Source organism: Notechis scutatus, chromosome 2 (assembly GCF_049901735.1).
Source record: "Notechis scutatus isolate UNSWTSFEM ecotype Mainland chromosome 2, rNotScu1.2, whole genome shotgun sequence".
Taxonomy (NCBI): Eukaryota; Metazoa; Chordata; class Lepidosauria; order Squamata; family Elapidae; genus Notechis; species Notechis scutatus.
This window is the reverse complement of record NC_142010.1, coordinates 258,446,259-258,461,758: the sequence shown is the minus strand read 5'-3', so window position 1 is coordinate 258,461,758 and position 15,500 is coordinate 258,446,259. Positions and strand designations below refer to the sequence as shown.

The window sequence follows — 15,500 nt, the reverse complement described above, 5'->3', positions numbered from 1 at the left end:
GGGGTCACATGATCCCCTTTCGTGACCTTCTGACAAGCAAATTCAGTGGGGAAGCCAGATTCATTTTACAACCGTGTTACTAACGTAACAACTGCAGTGGTTCACTTAACAACTTGACAAAAAGGTCATCAAATGGAGCAAAACCCGCTTAACAATGGTCTCACTTAGCAACCGCAATTTAGAGCTCTATTGTGGTCATAAGTTGAGGACTGCCTAGGTATTAACCTTTTTAGAGTAGAATATTTGTAGCTCAGGATTAAAAACAAGGGATCCTTGTTGTTTTCTAAGCTTGGTTTGGTTTACTTGCCAACATCTCATTACCAAACTTGATAACATCATCAGTGCATGGCTGGCTGAGGAATTCTGGGAGTCAAAGTCGACAATTGGCAAAGGGGCCATATTTGGCCATCCCTGCTCTTGATGTTATTTTATCTTTTTTCATCTCAACAGGGATAGAAATAAATTTCTAATTCCAAGAATAGAATAGAATAGAATAGAATAGAATAGAATAGAATAGAATAGAAAATATGAAATGGAATGATAGAGTAGAGTAAATAGAATAGATTGGAATAGAATAGATTGAAATAGACTAGAACAGAACAGAATACGAATATGAATACGAATAGAGTAGAATAGAATAGAAAGTATGCAATGGAAGGAAAGGGAAGGGAAGGGAAGAAAGAAGGGAAGAGAAAAATAGAATAGAATAGAAAATATGCAATGGAATGATAGAGTAGAATAGAGTAAATAGAATAGATTGGAATAGAATAGATTGAAATAGAACAGAATAGAATATGAACTATGAATATGAACAGAACAGAATAGAATAGAATATATGGAATAGAATAGAATAGAATAGAATAGAATAGAATAGAATAGAATAGAATAGAATAGAATAGAATAGAATAGTAGAATAGAATAGAAAATATGGAATGGAATGGAATGGAATAGAATAGAATAGAATAGAATAGAATAGAATAGAATAGAAAATATGGAATTGAATGGAATGGAATGGAATAGAATAGAATAGAATAGAATAGAATAGAATAGAATAGAATAGAATAGAATAGAATAGAATAGAATAGAAAATATGGAATAGAATAGAATAGAATAGAATAGAATAGAATAGAATAGAATAGAATAGAACAGAAAATATGGAATGGAATGATAGAGTAGAGTAAATAGAATAGATTGGAATAGAATAGATTGAAATAGAACAGAATAGAATATGAATATGAATTAGAACAGAACAGAATAGGAATAGAATAGAATAGAATAGAATAGAATAGAATAGAATAGAATAGAATAGAAAATATGGAATGGAATGGAATGGAATGGAATAGAATAGAATAGAATAGAAAATATGGAATAGGATAGAATAGAATAGAATAGAATAGAATAGAATAGAATAGAATAGAAAAGAAAATATGGAATGGAATGATAGAGTAGAGTAAATAGAATAGATTGGAATAGAATAGATTAAAATAGAACAGAATAGAATATGAATTAGAACAGAACAGAATAGGAATAGAATAGAATAGAATAGAATAGAATAGAATAGAATAGAATAGAATAGAATAGAATAATAGAATAGAATTCTTGATTGGCCAAGTGTGATTGGACACACAAGGAATTTGTCTTTGGTGCAAAGTGGATAAAGTGGATACTATGACGACCTTTTTCTAGCTGCGACTCAGTTTCCCCAAACCAACCAATTTAGGCAGGGGTGGGCTTCAAAAATTTTAGCAAGATTCCCTGCTGGGTGGGCATGGCCATGGTGGGTGTGGCCTAGTCAGCCTCTTGCACCACAGTGGGGGGGTGGGGTTGACCTCCCTGGGCTCCATAGGCTTTCCTCGAGCCTCCAGGAGGGCAAAAACTGCCTCCCTGGGCTCTCCGGAAGGCTCTCCGGAAGCCAGAAACGAGCCCATTTCTGGCCTTCTCGAGCTTCCTGAGCTTCCATTTTTTGCACTCCCTGAACCTCCGTGCAGGCCCTGCACTTACCTGCATCCAAAACAGGCCGTGTGGGGACTCAGGAGAGGGGTGGGCAGGGCCAGCCAGGAGTGGGATTTGGGGGGTTCTCCGAACTGCGCAGAATCTTAGCTAGGAACTCTCCCGAACCCCTGCGAACCCCCAGCATAAGCCCACCCCTATATAGAGCCCCCTACAGCCCTCAGCAAAAACCCCAAAGACTCTTGGCTCTTTCACTTGTTTGCAAACTTCTCCCTTCCTCCAAAATGCAAGGAAGAAAGAGAGAATTCCAAGTCTGGCACACATCTAAAAGGTGTAAAGTTTTCCTTTGTCCAGTGAGAACTAATTCTAGAGCAGGGGTGTCAAACTCAATTTCATTGAGGACCGCATCAGGGTTGTGTTTAACCTCGGGCGGGGGGGGGGGCGTGGCCTGCATCCAAAATGGGCCCTACACCAGGGGTGGGATTCCACCGGTTTGCACCTATTCGCTAGAACCGGTTGTTAACATTCTAAGCAGTTCGGAGAACCGGTGGTTAGAAGAAATTACTGCCCTAATCCTGTAAGGAAGACAGGAAGGAAACATTCTGGTGTTGCTTACAGAAACTGCCTCTCTCTTATTACATTCTTGGCAGGACTAGACTTCCTGTCTCTGGAACTTCTCTGGAGTTTTTTCCCTCCTCCTTTGCTGGTACTTTGCTTGTGTGGAGTGACCATTCAAAGTTACAATGGCACTGAAAAAAGCGACTTGTGACCCTTTTTCACACTTACGACTGTTGCAGCACCCCCACAGTCATGAGAGACCAGGCAAGGAGATGCGTGCCTTGATGTGAGTGGTATTGAGTTGGCCACGCCCAGCCAATCACATGACCACCAAGCCATGTCCACCCAGTCACATGACCACCTAAGCCACGCCCACCACCTAAGCCACACCCACAGAACCGGTTGTTAAAAAAAATTGAATCCCACCCCTGGCCCTGGGGACCATGGGAAGGGAGGGGAGGGGACTCCTGGAAGGAGAGCGGAGGGCCAGGGTGGGGCAGGGTCAGCCAAGAGTGGGATTTGCACAGGATTTGGACACAGCTGCACAGAGAATCTCCGAACTACACAGAATCTCGGGGCTCTCTCAGAGCCCTGCAAACCTCCAGCAGCCCAGCCCTGAGTTTAGGCCAGGGAGCAGAAGCCCTTCGCAGCGTGGAAACCAAGGATCACATCTGCCCGTTTAGTTTCTGCCCCAGTTTCTAAGAGGGCCCTAGAGGCTTCAGCGAACATCTGAAATGAAACTTCCCAGACGCTTCTGCCTCCCTCGAGGTCTCATTGCTCAAGTGACCTGCGGCTGAATGTGGCCACGGAGACCTCCAACAAGGCTGGGTCAGCGAAGGGGGTTTTGCTTCCCGAACTCATCAGTGGATTTGCAGAGTCACCAAGCGATGAATCATATATATGAAAATTTGTTTGAATATTTCTTAATTGGAGAGAGGATTATAACATCATAACGGCCAAGAGAAGATGATTAGATAAGCCTTGCGTGAATTAATAGCCTGTATCGCTTTCGGTTCTCGGACAAACTGTCTCTGAAATATTTTACCTGCAGGGGAAAAAGGATTGGGACCTTAGGCCTGGCATACATACCCTCTTTTATGGGTCTTTTTAATTGGCTCACCCAAACAGACTTATTTATATAGGGCGCCCCCCCTGTTTTAACCTTCTAATCGCCACCTATCTTCAGAGCTTGGATGTCTAAGCCAGGGGTCACAATGTTAAAGGATTTTAAAATGGGCCTTATCTTGCAGGGTCAGGAGCCCTGAAGTCCTTCAGAAAGACGGTCAAAATATGCCTTTTGTTGTCTTTGGCCTTGAGGCTGAGAGGCATTCTTTCATCTGGAGCAGAGTGTGGAGTGAATCTTTTGTTCTTGTTCAGTTGCTAAGTTGTGTCTGATTATTCAGGACTGTTGTGGTTAGCCGGCAGCAGGTGCGGACGGCTGAGGAGAGCGAGGACTCAGATGAGGGGCCAGGACCATTAGGGAGTGGACTGCTCCTTTCAGAGATTGTGGGGGCTGGCAGCAGCGATGAGGAGGTTCCCGAGGAGCCTGTGCCAAGTGCGCATGAGCGCAGGATTGCTCGCAGGCAAGAGCACCTACAACAGCATGGGCGACTCAGGAGTAAGGCTGCAAGGTAATGGCCCCTCCTTCAAGAAGATAAAAGCCATCTGTGAAGCGAACATTCCTTGTAGGAAGCAAAGACGTTTTGAAACTCAGCCTCGTGGACATTACAGTATCTTAAGTTGGTATTGGAAGACTCTTGTGTTGTGAAATATTTCTTATCTGTTATTCTTGGCAGACTCGCACAGTTTTGGCGAAGCTTGTGCTTATCAAAGTTAATTAGTTTGCAGCAGCCTTTTAACCAGGGATTCCTAAGACTCATCCAAAGGTTTCTGTTACCAGGGATTCATAAGAATCATTACAAGGTTTCTGTCCCCTTTGGTTCATGTTTGTTTTATTGGAAAAGGGTTTGGATCAGAACAAGGAGCCCCATGGACCATATCACGCCAGGCCTTCCTGTCCTCCCCTACCTCTTGATGTTTGCTCAAAGTCATGTTCATTGCACTGATGACCCCATCTAACCATCCCCTCTTCTCCTGTCCCCTTCTCATTCTGCCTTCCATCTTCCCCAACATCAGGGTCTCCTCCAAGGAGTCCTCTCTTCTCATTAGGTGGCCAAAGTCTTTGAGCTCCAGCTTCAGGATTTATCCTTCCAAAAAATAGAATTGATTTCCTTTTAGGATTGACTGATTTCATCGCCTTGCAGGCCAAGGGACTCTATCTTGTCCTGCCTTCTGGCGCTTTGGAAAATAAATTGACAACCCCTCACCCCTTGTGGCAGCCTCTCTAATGCCGGACTACTGCTATCATGTCCCACCCTACTCCTTCTTTTTCTCTAGACTAGCCAAACCCAAATCCTGTAATGGTGTAACCCTTCTTCATATGTTTTAGTCTCCAGGCCTTTCATCCGCTTAATCACTTTGACCGTTAGTAGTTCAGATTCTTGTTGAGAGCTTTAGCACAGTGGCCCCCAACCTTTTTTGTGCCATGGCCCGGTACCGGCATCACAAAATGATCCGCGGCCCGGTACCGGCATCAGCACGCATGACAAGACAACGCGAGCCGAGCGACCGGCCAGCCAGCCGTCCCCCGTTTCTCCCCGCCACCTTCAACTCCTCCTTTGTACCTGTTTCGATGGGCTTCGGGACGGCTTCGGGACGGTCGCTCGGCTCGCCTTGCCTTGGGTGCTGAAAGAATCCTTGCGCCTTAGTTTTGTTCGAAGCCGCCCCCCCCTTCGATGAAACTAAGGCGCGAGGATTCCTTCAGGACCCAAACACCGCTTTCCAACCGGAAAAGCTCACCGGAAGCACTTTCTCATCAAAACAAGATGGCGGCGCCCAGCAAACCGGCGGCCCGGTAGAAAATGTTCCACGGACCGTACCGTCCGCCTGGTGTTTGGGGACCCCTGCTTTAGCACAGTGATCCCCAACCTTTTACGCCGCGCCCGGTTCCGGCATCAGCTGGGCGCCGCGCCGACGCATCAGCTGGGCGCCGCCATCTTTTTGATGAAAAGTGCTCCGTGACTCACCGGAGCATTCATCAAAGATGGCGGCGCTAGTGCTTGGTGAGCTTTCCGGTAGAAATGGCTTTCACCCGGAAAGCTCACCGAAGCGCTGGCGCCGCCATCTTTTGATGAAAACGTGCCCGGTGAGCTTCTACCTGGAAAAGCTCACCGAAGTGCGGCGCGCCATCTTTTTGATGAAACGGCTTCCGGTGAGCTTTCTACCCGGAAAAGCTCACCAGAAGCACTTTTTCATCAAAAAGATGGCGGCGCTCAGCAAGCCAGCGGCCCGGTAGGACTTGTTCCGTGGACCGGTACGTCCGCGGACCGGTGGTTGGGGACCCCTGCTTTAGCAGACATTTCCCACGCTTGACCCAATGTTAGCATTTGCTCAGGCCCACCTGTATTAATCTCCTCCTAAAGATAAACCTTTGCATGTGTCTTTCCTTTCATTCCAGCCCTCTAAATGAGCAAATTCATAGTTGAGTTGACTTCTCAGCATTCACAGTCATGAAGTTTCCAATCATGCTGAGCTCTCAGCTAATGGAAGTCAGGAGGATAGGTTTCCAGAAAGGAATCCCACAACCTAGCTGATCCTTATTTAGATGCAGGTAGACTTGGATTTATGACCACAATGGAGCCAAACGTTTCCGTTGCTAAGCGTGACAGAGGTTAATTGAGCTTTGTCCCGTTTTACAACCATTCCTGCCTCAGTTGCTAAGTGAATTACTGCCACTGTTAAGCAAGTACCCTGGCTGTTGAGTGAATCTGGCTTCCCCATTGACTTTGCTTGTCAGAAGGTCGCAAAAGCGGATCACATTGACCCATGGACACTATATGACGGAAGGGACCTTGGAGATCTTCTAGCCCATCCCCCTGCTCAAGAAGGAAGCCCTATAAGCATTTCAGACTTAATGGATGTCCAATCTCTTCTTTAAAAACCTCCAGTGATGGAGCACCCACAAAGTCTGAAGGCCGGCCCTTCCACTGATTAAGTGTCCTCACTGTTAGGATGTTTCTCCTTAATTCCAGGTTAGGTGGCTGTAGAATGGAATGGAATGGAATGGAATAGAATAGAATAGAATAGAATAGAATAGAATAGAATAGAATAGAATAGAATAGAATAGAATGGAATGGAATGGAATGGAATGGAATGGAATGGAATGGAATGGAATGGAATAGAATAGAATAGAATAGAATGGAATGGAATGGAATGGAATGGAATGGAATGGAATGGAATAGAATAGAAAATATGGAATGAAATGGAATGGAATGGAATGGAATAGAATAGAATAGAATATATGGAATGGAATGGAATAGAATAGAATAGAAAATATGGAATGAAATGGAATAGAATATGGAATAGGAATAGAATAAAATATATGGAATGGAATGGAATAGAATAGAATAGAAAAGAAAATATGGAATGAAATGGAATAGAATATGGAATGAAATGGAATAGAATATGGAATGGAATAGAATAAAATATATGGAATGGAATAGAATAGAATAGAATAGAATAGAATAGAATAGAATAGAATATATGGAATGGAATGGAATGGAATGGAATGGAATAGAATAGAATGGAATGGAATAGAATAGAATAGAATAGAATAGAATAGAATAGAATAGAATAGAATAGAATAGAATAGAATAGAATAGAAAATATGGAGTGGTGGAATGGAATGGAATAGAATGAAATGGAATAGAATAGAATGGAATGGAATGGAATAGAATAGAATAGAATAGAATGGAATGGAATGGAATGGAATGGAATGGAATAGAATAGAATAGAATAGAATAGAATAGAATAGAATAGAATAGAATAGAATAGAATAGAATAGAATAGAAAATATGGAGTGGTGGAATGGAATGGAATAGAATGAAATGGAATAGGAATAGAATAGAATAGAATAGAATAGAATAGAATAGAATAGAATAGAATAGAATAGAATAGAATAGAATAGAATAGAATATATGGAATGGAATGGAATAGAATAGAATAGAAAATATGGAATGAAATGGAATAGAATATGGAATGGAATAGAATAGAATAAAATATATGGAATGGAATGGAATAGAAAAGAAAAGAAAATATGGAATGAAATGGAATAGAATATGGAATGGAATAGAATAGAATATATGGAATGGAATGGAATAGAATAGAATGGAATAGAATGGAATAGAATAGAATAGAATAGATGGAATGGAATGGAATGGAATGGAATGGAATAGAATAATAGAATAGAATAGAATAGAATAGAATAGAATTATTTATTGGCCACGTGTGATTGGACACACAAGAAATTTGTCTTTGGTGCATAAGCTCTCCGTGTACATAAAGAAAAATAAAATTAAATACATTCATCAAGAATCATAAGATACAACCCTTAGTGATAGTCATAGGTTACTAATAATCAATCAAATAATACATAGGTTACTAATAAGCAATCAAAAACATACTAGGAAAACAAACAAAACTATATAAATGGTAAAGATACAATTTATATTTAGGGATGCTGCAATCGTTATATAAGTGTGAAAGACAATGCCGTTTTTCAGTGCCGTTGTAACTTCGAACAGCCACTAAGCAAATCGTTGTAAGCTGAGGTCTACCTTCAATGATGGACCTTCTTCCCTGCCCAGAAATAATCTCCCCCTCTTTTCTCCTGCCCTCAATACCTTGACAGTGGTGAACACGAAGGGAGCCGGCGGATGAAAACAGAATTATTGGTGCAGATGGACGGCTTGGCTCGCTCCGATGACCTTGTCTTCGTTTTAGCCGCTTCCAACTTACCCTGGTAAGAGAGCCAGAGAATATGTTTTGAATACATCTGCATGAGCCTCTAAACACAGATAAAGATTTTACTTACCCAGAGCAGTAAAAGCCCTCATATTTGGCAAAAGCCTTCTAAGATTAATTGGGGGCTTTGAGCTTCTTTGTTAGTATTATTATTATGATTACTGACATTTTGCTTCTGCTTTGGTTCTTGCTCTTTGCACCAGAAAGTACATAATCCTTCAGAAGATCAGCAGATGCCAGAGCAAGCCAAGCTGCTAATATTTAAAAATCAACTTGATGGCCAAGTTATTTACTATAGTTAAGCTAAAGAAGCATTCACTGCGGAGAAACTCTTGTTTAAGGTGCTTAAATCATCTGGCGCTTAGAAAAATATGTTCTCTAAAAATAGGGAGAGTTGGGCTTTATTGGAATTATGAGTGCTAAAGTTTGAGGATGAAAATCTGTCTCTCTTTTTTTAACGTGAAGATCCAGTTGGGATCAAAAAGGGCTGCAATAGAAAAAAAATGGCTTTTGTACAAAAGTAACAAAGGAGGAAATGACTCCAAATCCTTTTTTTTTTTTTTTTCAGGATCACAGCACAAAACACTTTCCAAGCAAAGGGCTATATTATTCCTGAGATCTGTGTGAATTGACAGAAATTGATACCGTTTTTTACACACACACACACACACACACACTTTGAGATCTGTGTGTGATTTGAGAGAAATTTGTGTCATTGTTATAATGGCCTCCCTGCTGAGGGGCAAATGACATGGGTTTTGTAATTTGTTAACTTAACATAGTTAGTTCATATTTTAATTTGATTTGTTTTCTCTCTTTGAAAAGGATGTTCAGGTTTATGAGCTTTTAATGTCCCTAAACTGGTAAATATGCTGGAGACTAGCTCCAGAGAAGAAAAAGGTTGTTAGTACAAATTGGGGTCTGGTTTTTATCTCTTTTGTGAATTCCAAACAATTTTTTTCTCCTTAACAATCACACGCCCCTTCTGACATTAGACCTCCTTTTAATGAACACGTGTGATCTTATGGGATGAAAATATGTAATGGGCTTGACTACATGTAACTGATGGTCGCTGCAAAGGGGAGGTGTTGTGGTTAGCTGGCAGCAGATGTGGATGGCTAAGGAGAGCGAGGACTCAGATGAGGGGCCAGGACCATTAGGAAGTAGACTGCTGCCTTCAGAGATTGTGGGGGCTGGCAGCAGCGATGAGGAGGTTCCCGAGGAACCTGTGCCAAGTGTGCGTGCACACAGGATAGCTCGTAGGAAAGAGCAGTTACAACAGCACGGGCGACTTGGGAGTAAGGCTGCAAGGTACTGGCCCCTGCCTCAAGAGGATAAAAGCCAGCTGTGAAACGAACGTACTTTGCAGAAGGCAAAGACGTTTTGAAACTCCAGCCTCGTGGACATTCCAGTATCCTGAGTTTGTATTTGAAGATTCTTGTATTGCAAATTATTTCTTGTCTGTTATCTTTTGGCAGTCTTGCACAGTTTGGCAAGGCTTGTGCATATCACAGCTAATTATTTTGCAGAAGCATTACAAGGTTTCTGTTCCCTTTGGATTGTGTTTGATTTGTTGGAAAAGGGCGTGGGTCAGAACAGGAGGTGACTTTTGTCCTGTCCAGTCAACTTTCCTCTTGCATTTTCTATGCTGGGTTAATTATAAAAAGGAATGCAAGATGGATCTCAGGGTTCTCTCCTTTTCGTAGGGAGATCCCACTTTATCAGGGTACCCTAATAAGCTGCTTTTAAATGATCTTCTGACTCAGTCCCTTCGTGGGGAGATAAACTGAGGCAGAACCTAGGGCCAAATTTGGCTTTCGCTGCACAAAATGAACTTATGCTGATACTCATGGCATCATTTGTGCGGTGATAGAAAGTCAGCTTATTTGGTGACCTTTCTCTTTATTCCCTCCTAGGGAACTGGATTACGCCATGCTGCGCCGACTGGAGAAGAGGATTCTGGTCGACCTCCCCAATCAAGAGGCCCGGAAAGCCATGATCCAGAACTGGCTTCCCCCCGTGAGCAACAGTGGAGGAGTGGAGCTGAGGACGGAGCTGGATTATACTTTGCTCAGCCAGGTGAGGAAGAAACTCACCCAGGTTATCCAGGGTTCTTAGGAATGACCTTCGTACAGGTGTCAAGGAATTGATAGAGCAGGGGTTGTCAACTTTGGCCACTTAAAGATGTGTGGACTTCAACTCCCAGGATTCCTTAGCCAGAATAGTATAGCTGGCTGGAGAATTCTGGGAGTTGAAGTTCACAAATCTTTATATCTCCATTTTCTCATCTTTCTCACCTTCTCATCTTTCCTATTCTCCTGTTGGTATCTTATAATTTATCACAATGTTTTTATTGTATGATTTAGAAAATATGATTTATTATTTTGTTATTTTTATGTACACTGACACCAGAGGCAAATTCTATTCTATTCTATTCTATTCTATTCTATTCTATTCTATTCTATTCCATTCCATTCCATTCCATATTTTCTATTCTGTTCTGTTGCATTCCATTCCATTCTATTCCATGTTTTGTTTTCTATTCTATTCTATTCTATTCCATTCCATTCCATTCCATCCCCGTATATAAAGGTAACCAGGCCACCAAGAATACAGTGGCTGGACACCATCAAAGCTGACACCAGTCAGAGTATAGAACAACTCAGAGGAGTAATTCAAGACCAGGAGATGTGGAGAGACCTGGCCCATAGAATCACCAAGCATTGGACATGACTGTATGGATATCATCATCATCAACAACATCTTAAAAGTTGAGAAAAACTGTTTATGGAAGATAGAACGCTTACCGGTATTGTTGGTTTGGTGGGACCATCACTTCTAGGAACAATGAATTACAGACGGCTGGGAACAAGGGCACAGGGCTTGCCTTCTTTGAGGTCTTCCTAAAGGCATCTCGGGTGGCCTTCAGCCAAGATGGGGAATGGGATAGGCTACTGGTCTGATCTGTGTAGATCTTGTAATGTTATTGTCAAGGGTTCCAAGTAATAAATCCATAGCAAGCAAGACTCTAAAGACAGATATATTCCTCAAAGAATATTTTTATTGGAATTATCATATTGGTACATATCGGGTGAAAACCGACTCTGAAGGTTCCCACGGTTTTCACTTAATTAAAAGTAAAAGTTTTTCTACTTTCTCAAAATAGTCAGTCAGATGGTCCAATCATGGTAGTGATTGGTGGCATCACACTGCCTTCCTTCGACCAGGTGTGAGAATGTCCTTGGTTCCCAAGAGAAAATGTGTTGTTTTGGCTAAAGACATCCCAGCTATCTCAATTCCCCCCTTCCTGTCCCTCAGCTCCAGTGTGGCAACACTGAAGCAGTCAAAATGGCTTCAGCCATGTCAGCTGCAGGGTTGGCAGTTTATCTTGATGTTCTTGTGGTGGCAAACAAGTTCGTCACCAACCTCTTGTCCACCATAATATGATCCATAGGACTGGTTCCATGTTGTGATGCCCCTGTCAGAATCTGATTTGGAGGGGGAGGCAGAGCAGCTGACAAGGAGTGGGAGTGTGGCTCCATTGGCTGTGGAAGAAACTGGGGAAGGGCAAAGTCTGGCTGGGCAGAGCAGGGGAGAGGTAGAGCAAGGGAGCGGGGATTCAGAGAAAGACCCAGGCCCACCCCCTCTTCATCCTAGAGCATGCAGGGAGGAATGGAGAAGGGAGCAACGTGAGTTGCATGGCTTGCGGGGGAGGAAAGGGCTCTGATTCCCTTCATTAGCTGCAGCTGGGAACACCGTGTTTAAAAAGGGAAGCTGCGCACAGCAAGTTGTTGGGAGCAAATCATGAATTATCTGGTATCATCGAGGCTTATCTACGTTCCTGGCGTCTTCCCAACTGTGTTTGCTTTCAAGTCTGCCATTCCTTCTCCTGCCCTGTCAAGTTAATTGCTGCAGTGTGGTTGGTTTGGATTTTTAGTTACGGTTTGTATGTACTTTGTTTTTGGACTGAATTTCCTCCACTTAAAAGTCTGTTCCTGGGAGAGTTTTTCTCCAGCCAGAAGGTAACCTGGACAATGGGGGCAAAGTTGGAGATCATAAAGGGATTCTTATTGCTTATCTGACTAAGTTGCCCCTTGTGCTCAGGAGTCCGAAGTGGCCCGATGTAGAACCCATCCCCGTAACCTGTCTTCCTCTCCATCCTTTCTTAATCTAAACGCTAGCTTGGTAACTAACCTGCAAGGGGAGACCTGCAGAGGTAAGCACACCTGTCTGTTTATGTTTGTGTTATTAGGAGACGGAAGGCTACTCGGGCTCTGACATTAAGTTGGTTTGCAAAGAGGCAGCCATGCGCCCCGTGAGAAAAATCTTCTGCGCCCTTGAAAATCATCAGGCAGGTACTGCAAAACCCTCCTGAGTGTTTGAGTTGAACAGGTGCTCAGAGTCAAGCAAGCAGTGATGTCTTAGTTAGGTTAGCTAGGAAGCATATACAAAGGTAAATGGTCAATTTACAAATCTGCACCAGCAGATGGCGGCGTTCTGTTTGTTTCCAATTCAGATTTACTCAGGGTTTTGTAAACTCCCTTCCCATTTGGTCAGTGATGTAAAACAGGGGCCTCAGCCTTGGCCACTTTAAGACTTGTGGACTTCAACTCCCAGAGTTCACTCTCAGCCAGCAGTTGAAGTCCACAAGTCTTAAAAGTGGCCAAGGTTGGAGGCCCCTGGTATAAAACATTCTAAGATCACACAGGTAGTCCTCAACTTACCATAACTGAGCCCAAAATTTCTATTGCTAAATGAGTTTTCCCCCATTTTACAGCCTTTCCTGCCACAGTGGTTAAGCGAATCACTGCAGTTGTTAAATGACTAACGTGGTTGTTAAGTGAATCTGGCTTGCCCATTGACTTTGCTTGTCAGAGGGTCACAAAAGGGGATCACAGGACCTTGTAACTGTCATAAATATGAGCCAGTTGCCAAGCATTTGAATTTTGATCACCTGATGATGATAGGCAATGGTTGCAAGTGTGAAAAATGGTCCCAAGTCACTTTTTTCAGTGCCCTTGTAATTTTGAATGGTCACTAAACGAACTGTTGCAAGTTGAGGACTACTTGTAGAATCCTAGGGCCAGAAGGGATCTTGGAGGCCTTCTAGTCCAACCCTTAGTCTGGTATTCTGGGCGAGGTTGGGCTGCAGCTCCCCAAAACTTGCAGTAGAACAATGCAGTAGGCACACATTAACGGTAAAGGTTCCCCTCGCACATACATGCCAGTCATTTCCAGCTCTAGGGGGCAGTGCTCATTTTTGTTACAAAGCTGAAGAGCCAGCGCTGTCCAAAGACGTCTCCGTGGTCATGTGGCTGGCATGACTAAATGCTGTTAAGGCGCAAGGAACACTGTTACCTTCCCACCAAAGTGGTCCCTATTTTTCTACTTGCATTTTTACATGCTTTCGAACTGCTAGGTTGGCAGAAGCTGGAACAAGTAACGGGAGCTCACTCTGTTACCCGGCGCTCGGGATTCAAACCGCCAAACTGCCGACCTTTCTGATCGACAAGCTCAGCGTCTTAGCCACTGAGCCACCGCGTCCCTATAGCATACATTGGATATACTGGGGAATGAGATAGGAATAAAATGATACCCAACCAGAGTGAGAATCATTTGGGGGAACCAGAGCAGGACTCAAGGCATGAAGGTGTTGTTTGGACTCTGGAGGTATCCCTTCTATGATCTCTATGATCTTATTCTATGATGTTATGAGCCACAGTGGTGCAGTGGTTAGAGTGCAGTACTGCAGGCTACTTCTGCTGACTGCCAGCTGCCTGCAATTTTGGCAGTTTGAATCTCACCAAGCTCAAGGTTTACTCAGTCTTCCATCCTTCCGAGGTGGGTAAAATAAGGACCCAGATTGTTGGGGGCAAGAGGCTGACTCTGTAAACCACTTAGGGAGGGCTGTAAAAAGAATGGTGAAGCAGTACATAAGTCTAAGTGCTATTGCTATCTCATCATCTTTTGGGTTACATGCCATTCAAGAGGAGATCCAAGTTACTAGAGTATATATGGGTTAATGAAAGAAAGAAGGATGAAATTTTAACATAAATAGAGGGAAAGACATAAATAAGGGAAATATAATTACAAAGACACATCTTTGAATATTACAAAGGTATGGTAAGAAAAAAAATTAAAATAGAGATAGAAATAAGAGGGGAATAATAGTGTATATATGTGTGTGTGTATACACACATAAATATACCAAGATCTATGAAAGAATAAGAGGGAGGATTAGAAAATAAAGGGCGTAAATAATGTGAAAGGTAAATAAAGGATGTAAATAATATGAAAGGTAATTGGAAGTAATAACACTATGTCTATTTGTATTAAAATGTATGATACCCAGGTATTCACGCAATGATATGTACAAAGAATATAAAATAAAAAACTTGACATTAAAAAAAGAGGGGGGAAAGGAGATCTGAGTAGTTCACTGACCATTGATGGACCGATTTTGGATGGCATTTCAGTTTCTAATGGGAGATCTTCTTTCTTCAGACAATGGAAACTTACCGGTGATCCACTTGGACACAGTCACAACTGAAGACTTCCTGGATGTCATTTCTCATACCAAGCCCTCTGCTAAGAACTTAAGTCAAAGATACGTTGATTGGCAAAGAGAATTTGAGTCGGTTTGAGCCTAGTTTAAGATCTGGAACAATCATCCATGTTTCCAGCTCCTCCACCCCACCCAACCCATTTCTTAAGAGTTTTTGGGGTGGGTGGGTTTAAAACAAAGAGGAGGAGAAACCTGTCACTTTTCAAACTGGATACTGAGTTTTGATGATGGAGAAGAGGCCACCAATGGTTACTTGGAGAAACCTTGTTATATCTTTTCAGCTTTAGACTCATACGCACAACAGAAAAAAAAAAACATTTTAGCACTTTTGCCCTTTTTAATTTTTGTAATTAAACATGACCGGCCATTTTTATTCTGGTGTCAGCTAGAAGATTTTGGGATCTGTTTGGCTGGCTTAATATTTGCTGCTACACTTTTCTTCCTTAGTGGAAGCAGATATTAGGACGTGATTAAGAAAGACATTAATTGGGCCTTCTTGGGCATCCTTGTATTAAACCGGTAGATTTTGAAGAATATCCTTGAAGAATAAACCACTTTGGAGTCT

General features: G+C 42.5%; 1 protein-coding gene across 2 annotated transcripts in view; it reads left to right on the top strand.

Moving 5' to 3' along the window:
* The window catches only part of KATNAL2 (katanin catalytic subunit A1 like 2), a 47,251-nt gene extending 31,751 nt beyond the window's left edge, over positions 1-15,500 (top strand). For both annotated transcript variants that reach the window (XM_087958682.1, XM_026687700.2), the window contains exons 13-16: positions 8,258-8,368; positions 10,287-10,449; positions 12,623-12,725; positions 14,875-15,500. In XM_087958682.1, coding sequence (XP_087814808.1) covers positions 8,258-8,368; positions 10,287-10,449; positions 12,623-12,725; positions 14,875-15,014 — 517 coding nt within the window. In that variant the 3' untranslated portion in view covers positions 15,015-15,500. The remainder of the gene's footprint in view (positions 1-8,257; positions 8,369-10,286; positions 10,450-12,622; positions 12,726-14,874) is intronic.